Source organism: Podarcis liolepis (assembly GCF_965112155.1).
Source record: "Podarcis liolepis genome assembly, chromosome: 3".
Taxonomy (NCBI): Eukaryota; Metazoa; Chordata; class Lepidosauria; order Squamata; family Lacertidae; genus Podarcis; species Podarcis liolepis.
In genome coordinates, this window is record NC_139557.1 from 78,706,232 (window position 1) to 78,720,943 (window position 14,712).

General features: G+C 44.4%; 1 protein-coding gene across 19 annotated transcripts in view; it reads left to right on the forward strand.

The window, feature by feature from the left end:
- Positions 1-11,631: 11,631 nt before the first annotated feature.
- Positions 11,632-14,712, forward strand: part of RYR2 (ryanodine receptor 2) — a 243,937-nt gene continuing 240,856 nt past the window's right edge. For 10 of the 19 annotated variants that reach the window (XM_083496711.1, XM_083496696.1, XM_083496713.1 and 7 more), the window contains exon 1: positions 11,633-12,079. In XM_083496711.1, coding sequence (XP_083352837.1) covers positions 12,032-12,079 — 48 coding nt within the window. In that variant the 5' untranslated portion in view covers positions 11,633-12,031. Of the gene's footprint in view, positions 12,080-14,712 lie in introns of all 19 variants that reach the window. The other 9 variants (XM_083496695.1, XM_083496708.1, XM_083496706.1 and 6 more) reach the window with 1 other exon arrangement.

Here is a 14,712-nt window from a genome sequence, read left to right on the forward strand (position 1 = left end):
GTTATGAAGCATGGATATTTTTTAAATGTATAGTGAAAATCAATTGCCCTAAAGTGTATTACTTTTGCATGCTATACACTTCATGTGCATAGATAATACAATATATAAGTATTTACATGCTCTGTTGGGATTTTGTATCTTTTCACTATATATCCTGGTGTGTGCTGAAAACCACAGACAAAACAACTTCAAGTCAGAAAGGAACTCTGGTTAATTAGGGCGATTTGTTTTCCACTGAGGTGTGAACAAAATTCTACTGAGTCTGATTGTCTGAAAGACCCTAATTCCATTTAAATTAGAGATAATCAATGGAAAGTATCATTCAGTAGGGAAAAACCCAATCTGTTTTGGTTGACAAGGTAATTACTGAGGTTATATAATCCCCATCTTCCATTAAATTGTGTTTCTTTTTTCCTGTTGGGTATAATCCTCATTGATTTTCCTGCTTTTTCCGCTTTGGAGCTAGAATTTGTTGTAGCTCTGTTCATTGCTATACAAGTATACAGGAGTGTCAAACCATCCTCAGTAAAGTACTGTACAATGCGATTTCTGCCCAGTACAAAAAGTGGATTATGTAAGCAGTAGCCGTAGTAATGTATGCCTGTAGAAAACATCAACAATTGTAATCTGACATACAGCTCTTCTTAGTAGGTCATCAAGTGGGAATGTGATATATTTGCTGTATAGTATCTATGGCCAAGACTCAGGACAGAGTTATGCACTTCAGACTCATTGGTCAGCTGTAATTCACATATTTGTACACCGGATTGTACCAACAAATATTGCCTAGCAAATGTAGCACATTTCCATTTGCTACCCTATTAAGAAGCGCTGTTGTCTCAAACAAAAACTGGTACTAGTTTCTGTGCGCATGTAGCAATAATATTTTAATTGGTAGCCCCATCAGCATATAAAATACTAGTGCAGCAAATAAAGTAGGACAGGCATAGGCAAACTCTGGCCCTCCAGATGTTTTGAGACTACAATTCCCATCATCCCTGACCACTGGTCCTGTTAGCTAGGGATGATGGGAATTGTAGTTCCAAAACATCTGGAGGGCCGGAGTTTGCCTATGCCTGAGGTAGAAGTACCATGGAATCTATATTTGTGTGCTTATAATGGTATAAAAGGGATGCGGGTGGCGCTGTGGGTTAAACCACAGAGCCTAGGGCTTGCCGATCAGAAGGTGGTGGTTTGAATCCCCACGACGGGGTGAACTCCTGTTGCTCAGTCCCAGCTCCTGCCAACCTAGCAGTTCTCAAGCACGTCAAAGTGCAAGTACATAAATAGGTACCGCTCCGGCGAGAAGGTAAACGGCGTTTCCATGTGCTGCTCTGGTTCGCCAGAAGCGGCTTAGTCATGCTGGCCACATGACCCAGAAGCTGTACGCCGGCTCCCTCGGCCAGTAAAGCGAGATGAGCACGACAACCCCAGAGTCATCTATGACTGGACTTAATGGTCAGGGGTCCCTTAATGGTATAAAAGCAACAACAATTTATATAACTCATTTCAAATTGTTTCAGACAAATTATCTCAATAATTTTCAGTGCACCTTGTAAAGGTCAGTATTCCCATGTATGTATCTCTGTTTGGGCATTATCCTGAGGTATGAAAATGTTATCATGTTGGTGCTGTTTTTGGAACCCACTAATTACTGAAGTCATAAACTTTTGTATAGCTTGTGAAAGATACATTTCTCATTCAATAGGATCTTAACCAAGATAGACTAGATGATCCTTGGAGCCCCTTCCAACTCTACAATTCTATGATTCCAAGCACACTCACCTGAGAAACCCAGGTTAACTTTGGGTGAGTAGCACTCACGGGTGACTGTCTGAAATATCTAGCAAGACTCACCCAGGAAGCTGGTTGCTTGGGTACCTTTTTTTTTTTTTTTGGTCTCCTACTGCTTGCATATGGGTAAATTTCACAAAAACAATCCTGTCTGCAAACTGCAAACCTTGATAATGCAAAAGAAAAGCTGCCCAATTTGTACCTGAATACTGTCATTTTGGGTTGCTCAAGGCGGAAATCCTAAACACATTTACTAGAAAAAAAGACCCATTGCATAAGTGGGACTTACTTCTGAGTAACTATGATTTGGATTGAAGTGCAAGTTATTAATGCTTTAAACATCAAGGCATTATGATCATTCTATAAATATTTATTTGGAGAAAATTAGGAATAAAATATGCCATTTATATTAAAATATGTGAGACTGTCAAACATTTAATGTAGTATTAGCACAGAGATTCCCTATATGCACACCACTTGCATAAGTCATTAAGAATTTACATTTTGCTAGCCACAGCCTTATAGAGTAATCCATCTCATTAAGGATTGTCAGTCCTCTCTGACAGTTGCTGTCATGTAGCATTCTTTCCTAGTCCTATAGTCCAAGACACTCTTGAGCTAATGATAGCAGAGATAGGTGCTGTTGTAAATAGAAAACATGTGTTCTATCAATGACTACAGCTCTCTTAACTCAGTGCAAAGGAGGAGGAAAAGGTCACCCTTGATTTTCAAAGGTCAGATGGAGTACATCAAACAAGGGGGACAGAAGCAAACAATATTGTATATGGAGAATAGCCAAATATTTTGGTGATTTTCTGAACCCTAAAGTGAAAAAAAACTTTTTTTAAAGTGTAAGCCATCATGTATGGAAAGTCTGGACATGTGGCAGCAGTGACCCTTAAAAACAAAAATATGTTTTAAAATACTGATTTTTCCTGGTCATTAAAACACATCATAGATATTCCATTTGAGCTGCCATAATAAAATACTTTTATTATGAAATGCTTACTGAGGAGTGTCTTAACACCAGTAGCAAGTTACATTCTGTCCCTAGACATCTGAAATATATACTCTTCTCTTCTCTTCTCTTCTCCTCTTTTTTATTTTATTTTATTTTCTTTTCTTCTCTTCTCTTCTCTACTCACCTCTCCTTTGTCAAGCTTCAGGGGAGAGGGATCACTTCAGGATGGGCAAAATGAGTGGAAAAGAATGGAAACCTAAAGAAACTTCCAACCAGAGAGAGTGCTTAAAGGCTGAAAGTCCATTTAAATCAATGGGACTTCTTCCATTAGGGTCAAATTCAAGAACAATTATTACTTTTCTCTTGACTGGAATCAAAGGTTTCCCATAATTCCATAAGACATAAAATGATGGTAACTGATACATACAGTGCTCAAAACATACTTGAAGATTCATACTACCTTTATATCAAGGCATGTTTGTAAACCCATAGTTGTACAGTCTGATCCATTTGAGGCTGGCACAGTCACCTTAATGCTAAGATGACTATGCTAAGAAGAGTTCCCAAAGTGGCTTGAGTGGCAGTTTGTAAACCAGATAACTTGGTTCATATATGAATTTTGCATGTCCAGTATTATTTTGGTTGGAGGGAAGCAACTGAACGATCTTGTGACCTTTGAGTCAAGGAAACATCTTCTTTGTCCATCATTTATTTGTTAACAAGTGGAACCTGCAACAAAATGTGTAGTGCTGTCTAGAGTGCTGCAGTTCAGTGTTTTGGTCAGCCAACGCTATCTTCCTCCGCAATACTCCATTCCACCCCCGCCCACCCCCAGTAAGTCAGAATTGCATACTCTCTAAGCATGTGCAAAGCTTACTAGATTGTCCTCCTTTGGGTCCTCTCCCTTTTTTCCTGTTCTTCTGCAAACTTTGAGGTTCCCCCAAGCCTGCTGATACCTCCCCCTCCCTCTTGTATGTATGATGCCTTTTTGGCTGTGTAAGGATCTATACTCATCTTTGAACTTCCAAAATAGGAGGAATAGTGGTTTGCTAGAGCTGAGCACCGAGGTGAAATTGAAAGAGAACTGTAATTTAGGTCTAGTTTCAATTTCTCAAAAATTACAAAGAGGGGAGGAAAATGTTAGAACACACCCATTAAATCAGCAGAGACAGTTTCCTTCTTGATCATTGTCTTGAAGTAACTATATCAAACCACTAGGATTATCATGTATGCTTTTGTTCTCCTGAACATTTGTGAAGAAAACAGTTTTTTCCAGGGACAATTTTGGCACATGTACTTGGATTCTCATTTAGAATTACAGGCAATTACTAACAATACACAGCCTTCTGGTTTTGACAGGAAGCAGAAATGGTACTTGGTGATTAATCACATCCCATAAATAATAAACATTGAAACTCTATGAGGTAAGACTCCCGATGAATAATAATTAAACTATCATCTATCTATTTTTTCTGTAACAACATTGAAGAGTTATGAATGTCAATTAGGAAAATCAAGGTTTGCAGCAGATAATAATAATACAACAACAACAACAACAACAGCATCATCATCATCTCTGGGCAGCTTTCAAGAGAATATTAAAATACAATAGTCTATTAAACATTAAAAGCTTCGTTAAACAGGGCTGCCTTCAGATGTCTTCTAAAAGTCTGGTAGTTGTTTTTCTCTTTGACATCTGGTGGGAGGGTGTTCCACAGAGAGGGCGCCACTACCGAGAAGGCCCTCTGCCCGGTTCCCTGTAACTTGGCTTCTCGCAGCGAGGGAACCGCCAGAAGGGCCTCTGCGCTGGACCTTAGTGTCCGGGCAAAACAATGGGGGTGGAGATGCTCCTTCAGGTATACTGGACTGAGGCCATTTAGAGCTTTAAAGGTCAGCATCAACACTTTCATTTGTGCTTGGAAATGTACTGGGAGCCAGTGTAGGTCTTTCAAGACCGGTATTATGTGGTCTCGATGGCCGCTCCCAGTCACCAGTCTAGCTGCCGCATTCTGTATTAGTTGTAGTTTCCGGGTCACCTTCAAAGGTAGCCCCACGTAGAGCGCATTGCAGTAGTCCAAGCAGGAGATAACCAGAGCATGCACCACTGGCAAGGCAATCCGCAAGCAGATAGGGCCTCAGCCTGCGTACCAGATGGAGCTGGTAAACAGCTGCCCTGGACACAGAACTGACCTGTGTCTCTATGGACAGCTGCGAGTCCAACATGACTCCCAGGCTGCGCACCTGGTCCTTCAGGGGCACAGTTACCCCATTCAGGACCAGGGAATCCTCCACAGCTGCCCACCTCCTATCCCCCCAAAACAGTACTTCTGTCTTGTCAGGATTCAACCTCAATCTGAATCTTGTCAGGATTCAATCCATCCTCCAACCACCTCCAGACACTCACACAGGACCTTCATCACCTTCACTGGTTCTGATTTGAAAGAGAGGTAGAGCTGGGTATCATCGGCATACTGATGAACACCCAGCCCTAACTCCCTGATGATTTCTCCCAGTGGCTGCATGTAGATGTTGAAAAGGGGAGATAGGGGAGAGAACAGAATCCTGAGGCTCCCCACAAGTGAGAGCCCAGGGGTCTGAACACTCATCCCCCCCACTTTCTGAACACGGCCCAGGAGGAAGGAGCGGAACCACTGTATAACAGTGCCCCCAGCTCCCATAGACGGTCTAGAAGGATGTTATTGTCGATGGTGTCAAAAGCCACTGAGAGATCCAGCAGAACTAGGAAACAGCTCTCACCTTTGTCCCTAGCCCACCAGAGATCATTGACCAGTGCGACCAAGGCAGTTTCAGTCCCATGATGAGTCCTGAATCCCGACTGGAAGGGATCCAAATGGTCCACTTCTTCCAGGCATGCCTGGAGTTGTTCAGCAACCACTCGCTCAATCACCTTGCCCAAGAATAGAAGATTTGAGACTGGGCGATAATTGGCCATACAGTGGTGCCTCGCAAGACGAAATTAATCCGTTCCGTGAGTCTCTTCGTCTTGCGAAGCACGGCTATTAGCGGCTTAGCGGCTATTAACGGCTTAGCGGCTTTAAGAAAAAGGAAACAAACTCGCAAGAAGTTTCGTCTTGCGAAGCATGCCCATAGGGAAATTCGTCTTGCGGAACGGCTCAAAAAATGGAAAACTCTTTCGTCTTGCGCGTTTTTCATCTTGCGAGGCATTCGTCTTGCGAGGTACCACTGTACTGGCCGCATCTAAAGATGGTTTTTTAAGAAGCGGTTTGATAACTGCCTCTTTCAGCTGGTCTGGGAAAGCTCCCTCACAGACAGAAGCATTCACCACCCTGTGAAGCCCATCGCCCAGCCCTTCCCGGCTAGCTTTTATAAGCCAGGATGGGCAAGGATCAAGGAGCCAGGTGGTTGGCTTCACTCGTCCAAGCAGCCTGTCCACATCCTCGGAGGTAAGAGATTGGAATTGATCCCACGCAATTTGGCTAGACAGGACTCTAGCACTCTCCCACCCCAGCCCTGCTCCCATGGTGGAGTCTACCTCTTCCCGAATCTGAGCGACCATCTTCAAAAAACTTTGCAAAATCATTGCAGGAGATCATGTGGCCCGTACTGGGCCCCGATGTAGCAGGTGGTTCCGCTAAATTGCGAACCACCTGAGTCTCCTGCTGCTGTTTTCTGCAGATGCAATAGAGGCAGTGAAGAAAGTCTTCTTCACCGTCGCTACCGCCACTTGGTAGGCTTGACATTGAGCTCTAATCTGTGTCCGGTCAGCTTCAGAATGAGTTATCCGCCACCGGATAATAATAACTTTATTATTTTGTATATTGCTACCAAAGTGACCAATAAACTTACAGTATTACAATGGGTCAAAATTATGGATTCCGACTAACATTTTTAGAAATTCATACCAGAATTTCTGGAATTTTCATAAAAGAAGTCTTCTGTCATCAAAACTTTGATGTCCTTTACTATGATATGTGGGTGTGACACAATGGGAACGTCTGCCAGAGGCGGAATCCTTAAAATGCGCATACTTCATAAAAGATTTATTTTTAATTTTGATCTTACTGTTCTTTGCAGAAATCTCAGCAGTCAGAAGTTACACAACTACGTTCTATCTAGAACCTATTTAGCTGAGCCCCAAGGTCTGCATACTTTATCGAGTTTATAAACTTTTAATGTTACCAAAAATTTAAAACTTTATATTGAGATTACTAAGCATAGATGCGATTTTCAAGGCATTAGTCAATAGCACATAGGAAGAAATATTAAACTGAATCCAATGATCAAATAGGAAAGCCTTATACTGTACTACAAATGATAAACTTTTATTTCATTCTACTTCTATGAAGCTGCTAAGACTGCAATCCAATACAGCAAGTATAGGGAGCCTTTGGCTAGCAAAATGTTGCTGAACTACAGTTGCCATCATCCTTGACCACTGGCCATGCTTACTAGGGTTGATGGGAGTTGTAGTTCAGCAACATTGGGAGAACAGTATGCACCTACCTATTTAGCATACCGTATTTTTTGCACCATAACACTCACTAAAAAGTAAGGGGAAATGTCTGTGCGTGTTATGGAGGGAATGCCTACGAGTGGCGTGTTATGGTCGGGTGCGTGTTATAGAGCGAAAAATACGGTAATTGGAATCATTACTCGTGCACAATTGAGGGGGACGGTGCCATACGCCAGGTGCACATGATGTCCGCATACCCTGTGACGTGCTCAGCAGGACTTACTCCTAAGTAAACATGCACAGAATTGTGCTATAAATATTTCTGTGTAACAAAAAATTGCATCATCAGTAAAGTAAATATAATTTCCTTTAGAGTGGAAAACTAATGATTTTAGTGGGAGTTTTGGGTTTGTAAAAAAAATAAAAAATCAGAAGCTTCAATATGTAAAACAGCTGATGGAAAAACAGAGAGGCTGATAATGTGATTGAAATGCTGCTGTTCATTAAATAAATGTGTTCTTATTCATGTGAGTACCGTTTAATAGGTCTAGCAGATTCTGAAAGAGCATGATCACAGTCAACAAACATCAGATAATTTTAGAGAACCCTCTTGAAGACTGACAAAACTCCCATTCGGTTAAATGATAGTGGGACTTGGTTTGGGTAGTGCTACAAATTTGTGGGTTTTACATTTGCCCACTTATAATCTGTATCAAAGATAAATGATTTACATTTCAAGTGGGAAAAGGATGCATCACAATCCTAAACACTCCATGGTAACTGTGTTTGGTCTGTTGCAACAACAACAACGAGTCTTGTGGTACCTATTTTATTTTGGCATATTTTTTTGTGGAAGCCTGTTTCATCCAGATGCATCTTATGAAGTAGTTTGAGGTCCAGGAAATCTTACGCTGTAACAAATTTCCTAGCTCCATAGCCTTACACATTCAATTCCAGAACAAGTTACTTGGAGGTAAGGCCTGATTTTAGTACATATATTGCACTGGCAGCTGGGGAAGGAAAACTGCATGAATACTGTCCCATGTGGAAAGCCTTTTGTGTGAAGTGGTTCCCAGGTAATTCAGGCAATTTTAGCCACATACACACACACCCTTCCTTGTGGTAAGAGCTGAAAAAGGCCTTATATAAGCTTCATTAATTTCGGCTGAACTAAGTGCCATTTAAGTGCCTAAGGATGCACTGCAGCTTAATGGAATAAATCATTTTTTTCTCTCAAGGGGGAAGCCAAAGACTGTGCTGCTATGGCTAAAGCAGGATCCTAAGTCTGCCATAGCCTTGTGTGTTTGTCCTGTTTACCAGGAATAGACTTCTGAATCAACATGCATAGGATTGTGCTACCACTGTAGGGTTTACATTTTCTGCAACCCTAATGGGTACGAGTGGTCTCCCTTTCTGACCGGTCACTGCTGCCCAAGAATAGCTCTTCCTAGATGTACAGGGGGAAGATGATGACAGCAAGTATCATATCACTGCATAATTAAAGAAATGTGTGAACGGACTGGTTTCCTTAATTTAAATTAATAGGAAAGCCATCAAAGATTGGGCTACTCCACTCAAATGTTGCTACTCCCACAGAGAATATATGGTTGAATCAGGGTGACTATGTTTGTCTGCATTCTAGCACTTTATTTTACTCCCACATCTCAATTGCTGGTTAGTTGTCTCATCTTAGCAGACAGCAACATTACATCCTCACTGTGTTTCCTTTAGAAAATCCCCCGGAACCAATCAAGATTACTTCAGCCAAGAAGTGTAAAACGAAACCATTACACATAACTAAATTACACCTGATCTCCTACATCTCCTTCATATTTTATTTTTTAGTCAAATAGTTTAAAATAGCTGAAAATGAATCTGAGAAATGGTGTAGGATAGCTATAGAAACAACTGAAAATAAATACAGAGAGTTTTTAAATAACAAGGGCTAAGCATGAAGTGCTGCTTGGATTTTACACCACAGCATATCCTATTGGTTTAATAGAATTGGTAACAAATGAAGAAATAAGTACTAAGGTCAGAATCAGCCTCCAGTGATTCCTTATAATTAATTTCCCATGAGAATTATAATGCCTCTCCCATCCCCCCAAACAAACAGAAATCTAATGAGATTAAAAGCAGTTAAATGTGTGGAACAGACAAAGATTCACATAGAGCAATAAAGGCACACAAGAGAATTAGGCATATATTGTTATAGCAAATTACAAGGTTGATAAAGAGCAAACACAAAAACAAGAAAAAAGCTAGATGTCTGAGCTCCAGTAAGCTGGCTTAAGATGTAAATGATAAACCCATGATTTGTCATTATGCAAACAAATATTCCCAAGCCTTGGGCAAACATGCCCAGTCCTCATATGAAGGAAAAGGGGGAAAGATCAAGAGATTACACTTTCACTTTTGAATCAAACTCTATCGAATTTAATATCCTGGCTTGTTTTTAACTAACCACAGAACAAACCACAGCTGCTTGAAGTCAAACGTATCATGGAACTGAGAAGTTTAAAACTGAAAGTAGAAACTTTTGAACTTGTATGTGTGAAGGTGAATACATGCACATTAAGTTAATTATATGACTTTAAAACAAACACAAACCTTCTTACTGCAGCAGCCATCTGGTTCATGACACGTTTCCAAGGTGTCTCTTGAGGCTGAACAGGTTGTCCATCCCTGACGTGAACTGATGATGTTTCACTGGTTTCAGCAGATGGACGTCTAATCCCTGCCCCCCAAATGCCCTTGAATGTGCAACATGAAACATAGCAGGTTTTACCCAGCACAGCTATGTACATATTTTCTCAGAAGCAAGTCCTGGTGATTTCAGTGGGCCTTAATTCCAGGTAAGTAGGTATAGGATTGCAGCCACATAATACTAATAGCATTTAGCAATTACATTTCAAGCAGCTCTACAAACGTGGATAACACAAACATTCATTGTTCTGTTGAACTCTGCATAGCACTTTGTTGTAAATTCCTGCAGTTTCTGTTGACTGTGGATACAAGTTCAAGTTTACAAGTGGAGATATCGGACCAATTGTGGTGGAGAAGCAGAAGTGGAGACTGTGAACAACTGGCACCTGTTCTCTCAGACACTTAACTTCTGACACATATTCATGCATGCTTGCATTCACATGTGCGTATGTTACACTGGACAGAAAAACAAATATGAATGATATAATTGATGGAGGGGGTGTGAGATCCTTTCTTTGGTCTCCCCACCCACTTCATATTAATTCCTCCACCCATTTGCAATCCCCTGATTTAAGGGATGGAGAAACTTGTGTATCTCCAGATGTTCCTGGACTACAACTCTCACCATCTGCGAACCTTTGCTCCAGGACTGATGAGAGTTGGAATCCAACATCTGGCCACAGGTCCCATATCCCTGTCCTATTTGAAATGGTGGTAGTGATTTCCACCACTTTGAAAATGAGTAAAACTCAGAACAAAACTTCAGTTTCCTCTTATAGACAGGAGCCAGTGGGAGAAATTCTCCCAATGCATGTATGTGTGTGATGCAATCTTTCTAGAGGTGTTGCAAACGGGTGTGTTGATACACTGGTATACAGAGGATATTTATATCAGCTTGCAGAGGCGGCTAAGTTCCTGTGCCGCTGCCTGTTTTGCCTCCTTCATTCATAGACAAGGACGGCGAGGGGGAGTGGCACAGCCCTGGAACGTCAGCCGGCCTGCGCCAAACGGGAAAGCGCTCTCTGTGTACACGTGTATGCAGCAAGTACTTGAGAAGGGCATTCTCCGCACAAAAAGTCGTTCCTGCAGGATGCACATCGGCTGTGACAAACAGCGTCGGGCAAGGAGGACGTCCAGCTTACAGCACGCCCAAAAGGCGCGTGCACCCAGCACTGAATGTACATGACCATGCAGTCGGCGCGTACAACACACCCTAGACTTCTTGAGACGGCTCTTCCCTCCCCTGCCTGGCAAGATTCCCCGAAGACGACCTTTTGTGCATTTAAGAGCGGCGTGCTCAGAAGCCAAACAAACAACAGGCTGGCCCCACTGCAACCAGTGCAGCCTCTCCTGCTGGTTTTCTGCCTGCGGAAGACGCAGGCGCCCCGACAGAAGCAGGGAGAGCGGGAAAGCCGGGTAGCCAGGCGTGCACGCGCGCGCATACACAGACATACATGCATCTGTCTCCTTTCCCCGCTAACTGGGCTTCCCTGGTTCTAACAAGCCCCGCTTGCCGCCTGCTTGTCCCTCTCGCTCGCTGCTGCTGCACGTCGACATGCAGCTCTTCTCTGCGCCGGGCGGGCCCGTCCTCCCCGCCTCCCCCGCGCACGGGGTGGAGGAGGGAGAGGCCGCGGGAACGCGCCCGGCCGCCCGCCCCTTGATTGCTTGCCTGGCTGCGCGCGCGGGCCGCCAGAGGGCGGCGCTGCGCCTCAGGTTTCCTTTGCGGAGGGAGCCAGCCGGCTGCAGCATCACCTGCAGTAGCGGGGGAGCCGCCGAGGAGCTCCTCCCCCGCTGCCCCTGTTAATCACAGCTCCCCCCCCCTTCTCCCCTCCACGCGCTCGCGCGGAAGGGAACTGAGGCTGAGCTGCCCATCTGCTGCAGAGAGAAAAGCGGCGCCCGGTCGTCAGAAGCGGCGCCGGCTGGGCTCCGGGCGGTCCCGTCTCACTTTCCTTCCCCCCCTCTCCAGCACCAGCTCGGCGTGGGAGCCTCTTCTTGCTCAGTTGGCAGCCCTTCTCCCTCCTTCCCCCGCGGCAGTGCCGCCGCCTCCTGCTACTGCCGTCGCACCACCTGCCGACCCCGGGCAACGGAGGCAGCAGCGCCCGGAAGGCGAGCGAGAGCGGCGGCGGCGGAGCGCTATGGCTGAAGCGGGCGAAGGCGAGGACGAGATCCAGTTCCTGCGAACTGTAAGCGCCTCGCTTGCCTTGCCTTCCCCCACCCTCACCTCAGGGCGGCGGGAGGGCGTCGAGGCGGGAGCCTCGTGGGGCTGCGACGGGGGCGGGGGGGGAGAGAATGGTGGGGTCCGGCGGGAGGGAGGGAGGACCCACGGACAGGCGTTTCGCGAGTAGACAAGCTTTGCGTGACGGGCATCCCGAGTACCTGAGGGCGCCCCCTCCCCTCGCGCCTGTCTCGGAGGTGGGAGGGGGCTGTGGCGGGAACCGGGCGGAGGAGTTTCGCCCGCCTCACCTGTGCCTGGGCTGGGTGGGGGTGTCGTCTCGGGGCAGTTTTTCAGCAAATAAACCTGCCGCAGCACCTGCGTTCTGCGGGGGGGGGGGTGTTTCGTGGGAAGTTTCATCAAGGAGAAGTCTGTGGGTTCTGGAATGAGGGATAGCCCCGGTTTACTGCCCTCTTTCCTACAAGAGGAGCAGTAGGCTGAGGTGACGGCTCGGGTGGCCGTGGAAATGTGCCCCACCGACCTATGTGTGGGCCTGTCGGGGTGGCGAGCAGGGTGCTGTTTGGGGCGGACGGGGAGCAAGGTCCCCCCCCGTGCTTACTCTGCGGTGACGAGGGAATGAGTCGTAGTCAGGCGCTTTTGGTGTGTTTGTCTCTTTCTTTCTCTCTCCCGCCCCCCCACTCACCCCTTGGGCATGAGGAACCCTCCCCTTGGGTATGATCTGCTGCTAGCAAGTGATCAGGGGCAGGTTATGGGGACTCCCGAGTGAACACCCTTCTCTCCCCCCCTTGCCCTGCCCACACTCGTTCCTCCCTCCCTCCCTCTGATCTGCTTCTGGGTACTGCAGATATGCCACCAAGCAACGTTGCTCAGCCAGAAAGCTGCAACAGTATTATTTCCTGGCAAAAGCAAGCGAGAGGGGCGGGCAGGAGGGAGGGATGGATGGACTGGAGAGGCATCCAGCTCTTGTCTCTGAAGAATTGTTAGTGATCATGTGTTGGTGGCAGCAGCCCATGTTCTTAAATTGAAAGCATTTCAAACTGCTGAACCATTACTTTCCTGTATATGGTCTTGTGTTAAGACTGCAGTTATGGGTTGTTGTTTTTTGGGTGTGCGAATAGGTCTCTGGATAATAACTGTTTTTGCTAAGATGTCCCAAGTGATTTTTAGGCACACAAGCCTAAGCAGGGTTTTTGCAAATAGATGCTTTTGCAAATGCATTTATATAGTTTTGGGAATAACCTGATTTAGTTCTAGATATTTACAGACATTGGAAAGGGTGCAATGTTGCATTGGTTTCATTTTTATATAATCTGGTTGGTATTGAAAACAGTGGCATGCGCGAAACTGTGAAAAATAAGGAGATGCAACCCATGTTACTGATATTTTGTTCTGGCTCTCACAATGTTACAGAAATTAGAGGTGCTGATTTGGAATTTTTTGTTTTGGTATATCCTCATTGAGGGATTCCTTGCACGCCTGTTCTGTAAATGAATATTTATGTTCCAGCACCATCAGTTTAGTTATTATGAATGTTGACGGTGCAAAAATAAAACAAGAAACTTTTTGTTTTCTAAACATGTCTGTTTATAAGATACTTGATGAAAGCTTAGTAATCAAAAACAAATAAAGGATTTACGTAGGGGATGGTGTTTTATTTCCCACTGTTCTCATTGGCCCAAATATTCTGGAAGGCTTATGCAATTACAGGTTTGTTGCAGGTTTAAACCTGAGTGAAAACCATGGAGTTGAATACTTAACAGGGAGAAACTAGTAACGTGCATGCTTATGTCTATGGACATATAAAGTAATGTTCAAGCAACAGCACTTGACAGCAAAAGCGCATTACGTAAAACCACTCTTCTGGTTATATGTGTTGAGCTGGAACTAAAGATCTGGAAATCCCAGCCAGGGATTATCTTTTTAAAATCCTCAGAATGTTTCATTGGTAACATTAATGACCTTCAAGGGGACAAATACAAGCAGTAGGAAGATTTTAATGTAGGATTCCCAGAGGCCTGGGTAAAATGTGAATTCCTAATAGAAAATGAGGGCTCCCTTTGTTCCCTTCTTTAATCTCACTATTTATTTGTTTGTGCCATGGATCAGTTTAACTACAGCACGAAAATAACACATTTGTTGTGCCATGATGCTCTAGTAGTATTAAAATGGCACGTAGCAGCACTGCAATGGCATAAACACATTTTCCTATGACGTAAATCCTATTGTATAATTTTTCAAGCTGTTCCAGATGCATTTTTTTTATACCTTCAGCATAGTTATGGTTAATGATCCTGGGTTTAAATGCCATCTCACCTGTTGATTCACTGTGTGGCTTTGGATGTGTCCCAAACTGCAGTCTCTTCTTTGCAGTCACCCTGGAAGAAGACGGGTGGAGCTTACAGGCCTAGTGGTGGCAATGGCTTGTTCTTGTGATGCTAAACCGTGGTTCAAGCATTACATCGAAACATGTCAGTGATAAGGGGTTTCCAGAATATTTGAATCTCATTTTTTGGGGGGGGAGGGGGGATTTTGAGGAGAAATTCTCCAAAAATCTCCAGGGAAAATACCTGGAATCAGTGGTTCTCAAACTCTCTGCCCCTCATGACCACTTGAAAATGGCTGAGTGTCTTGGTGGACCACTTA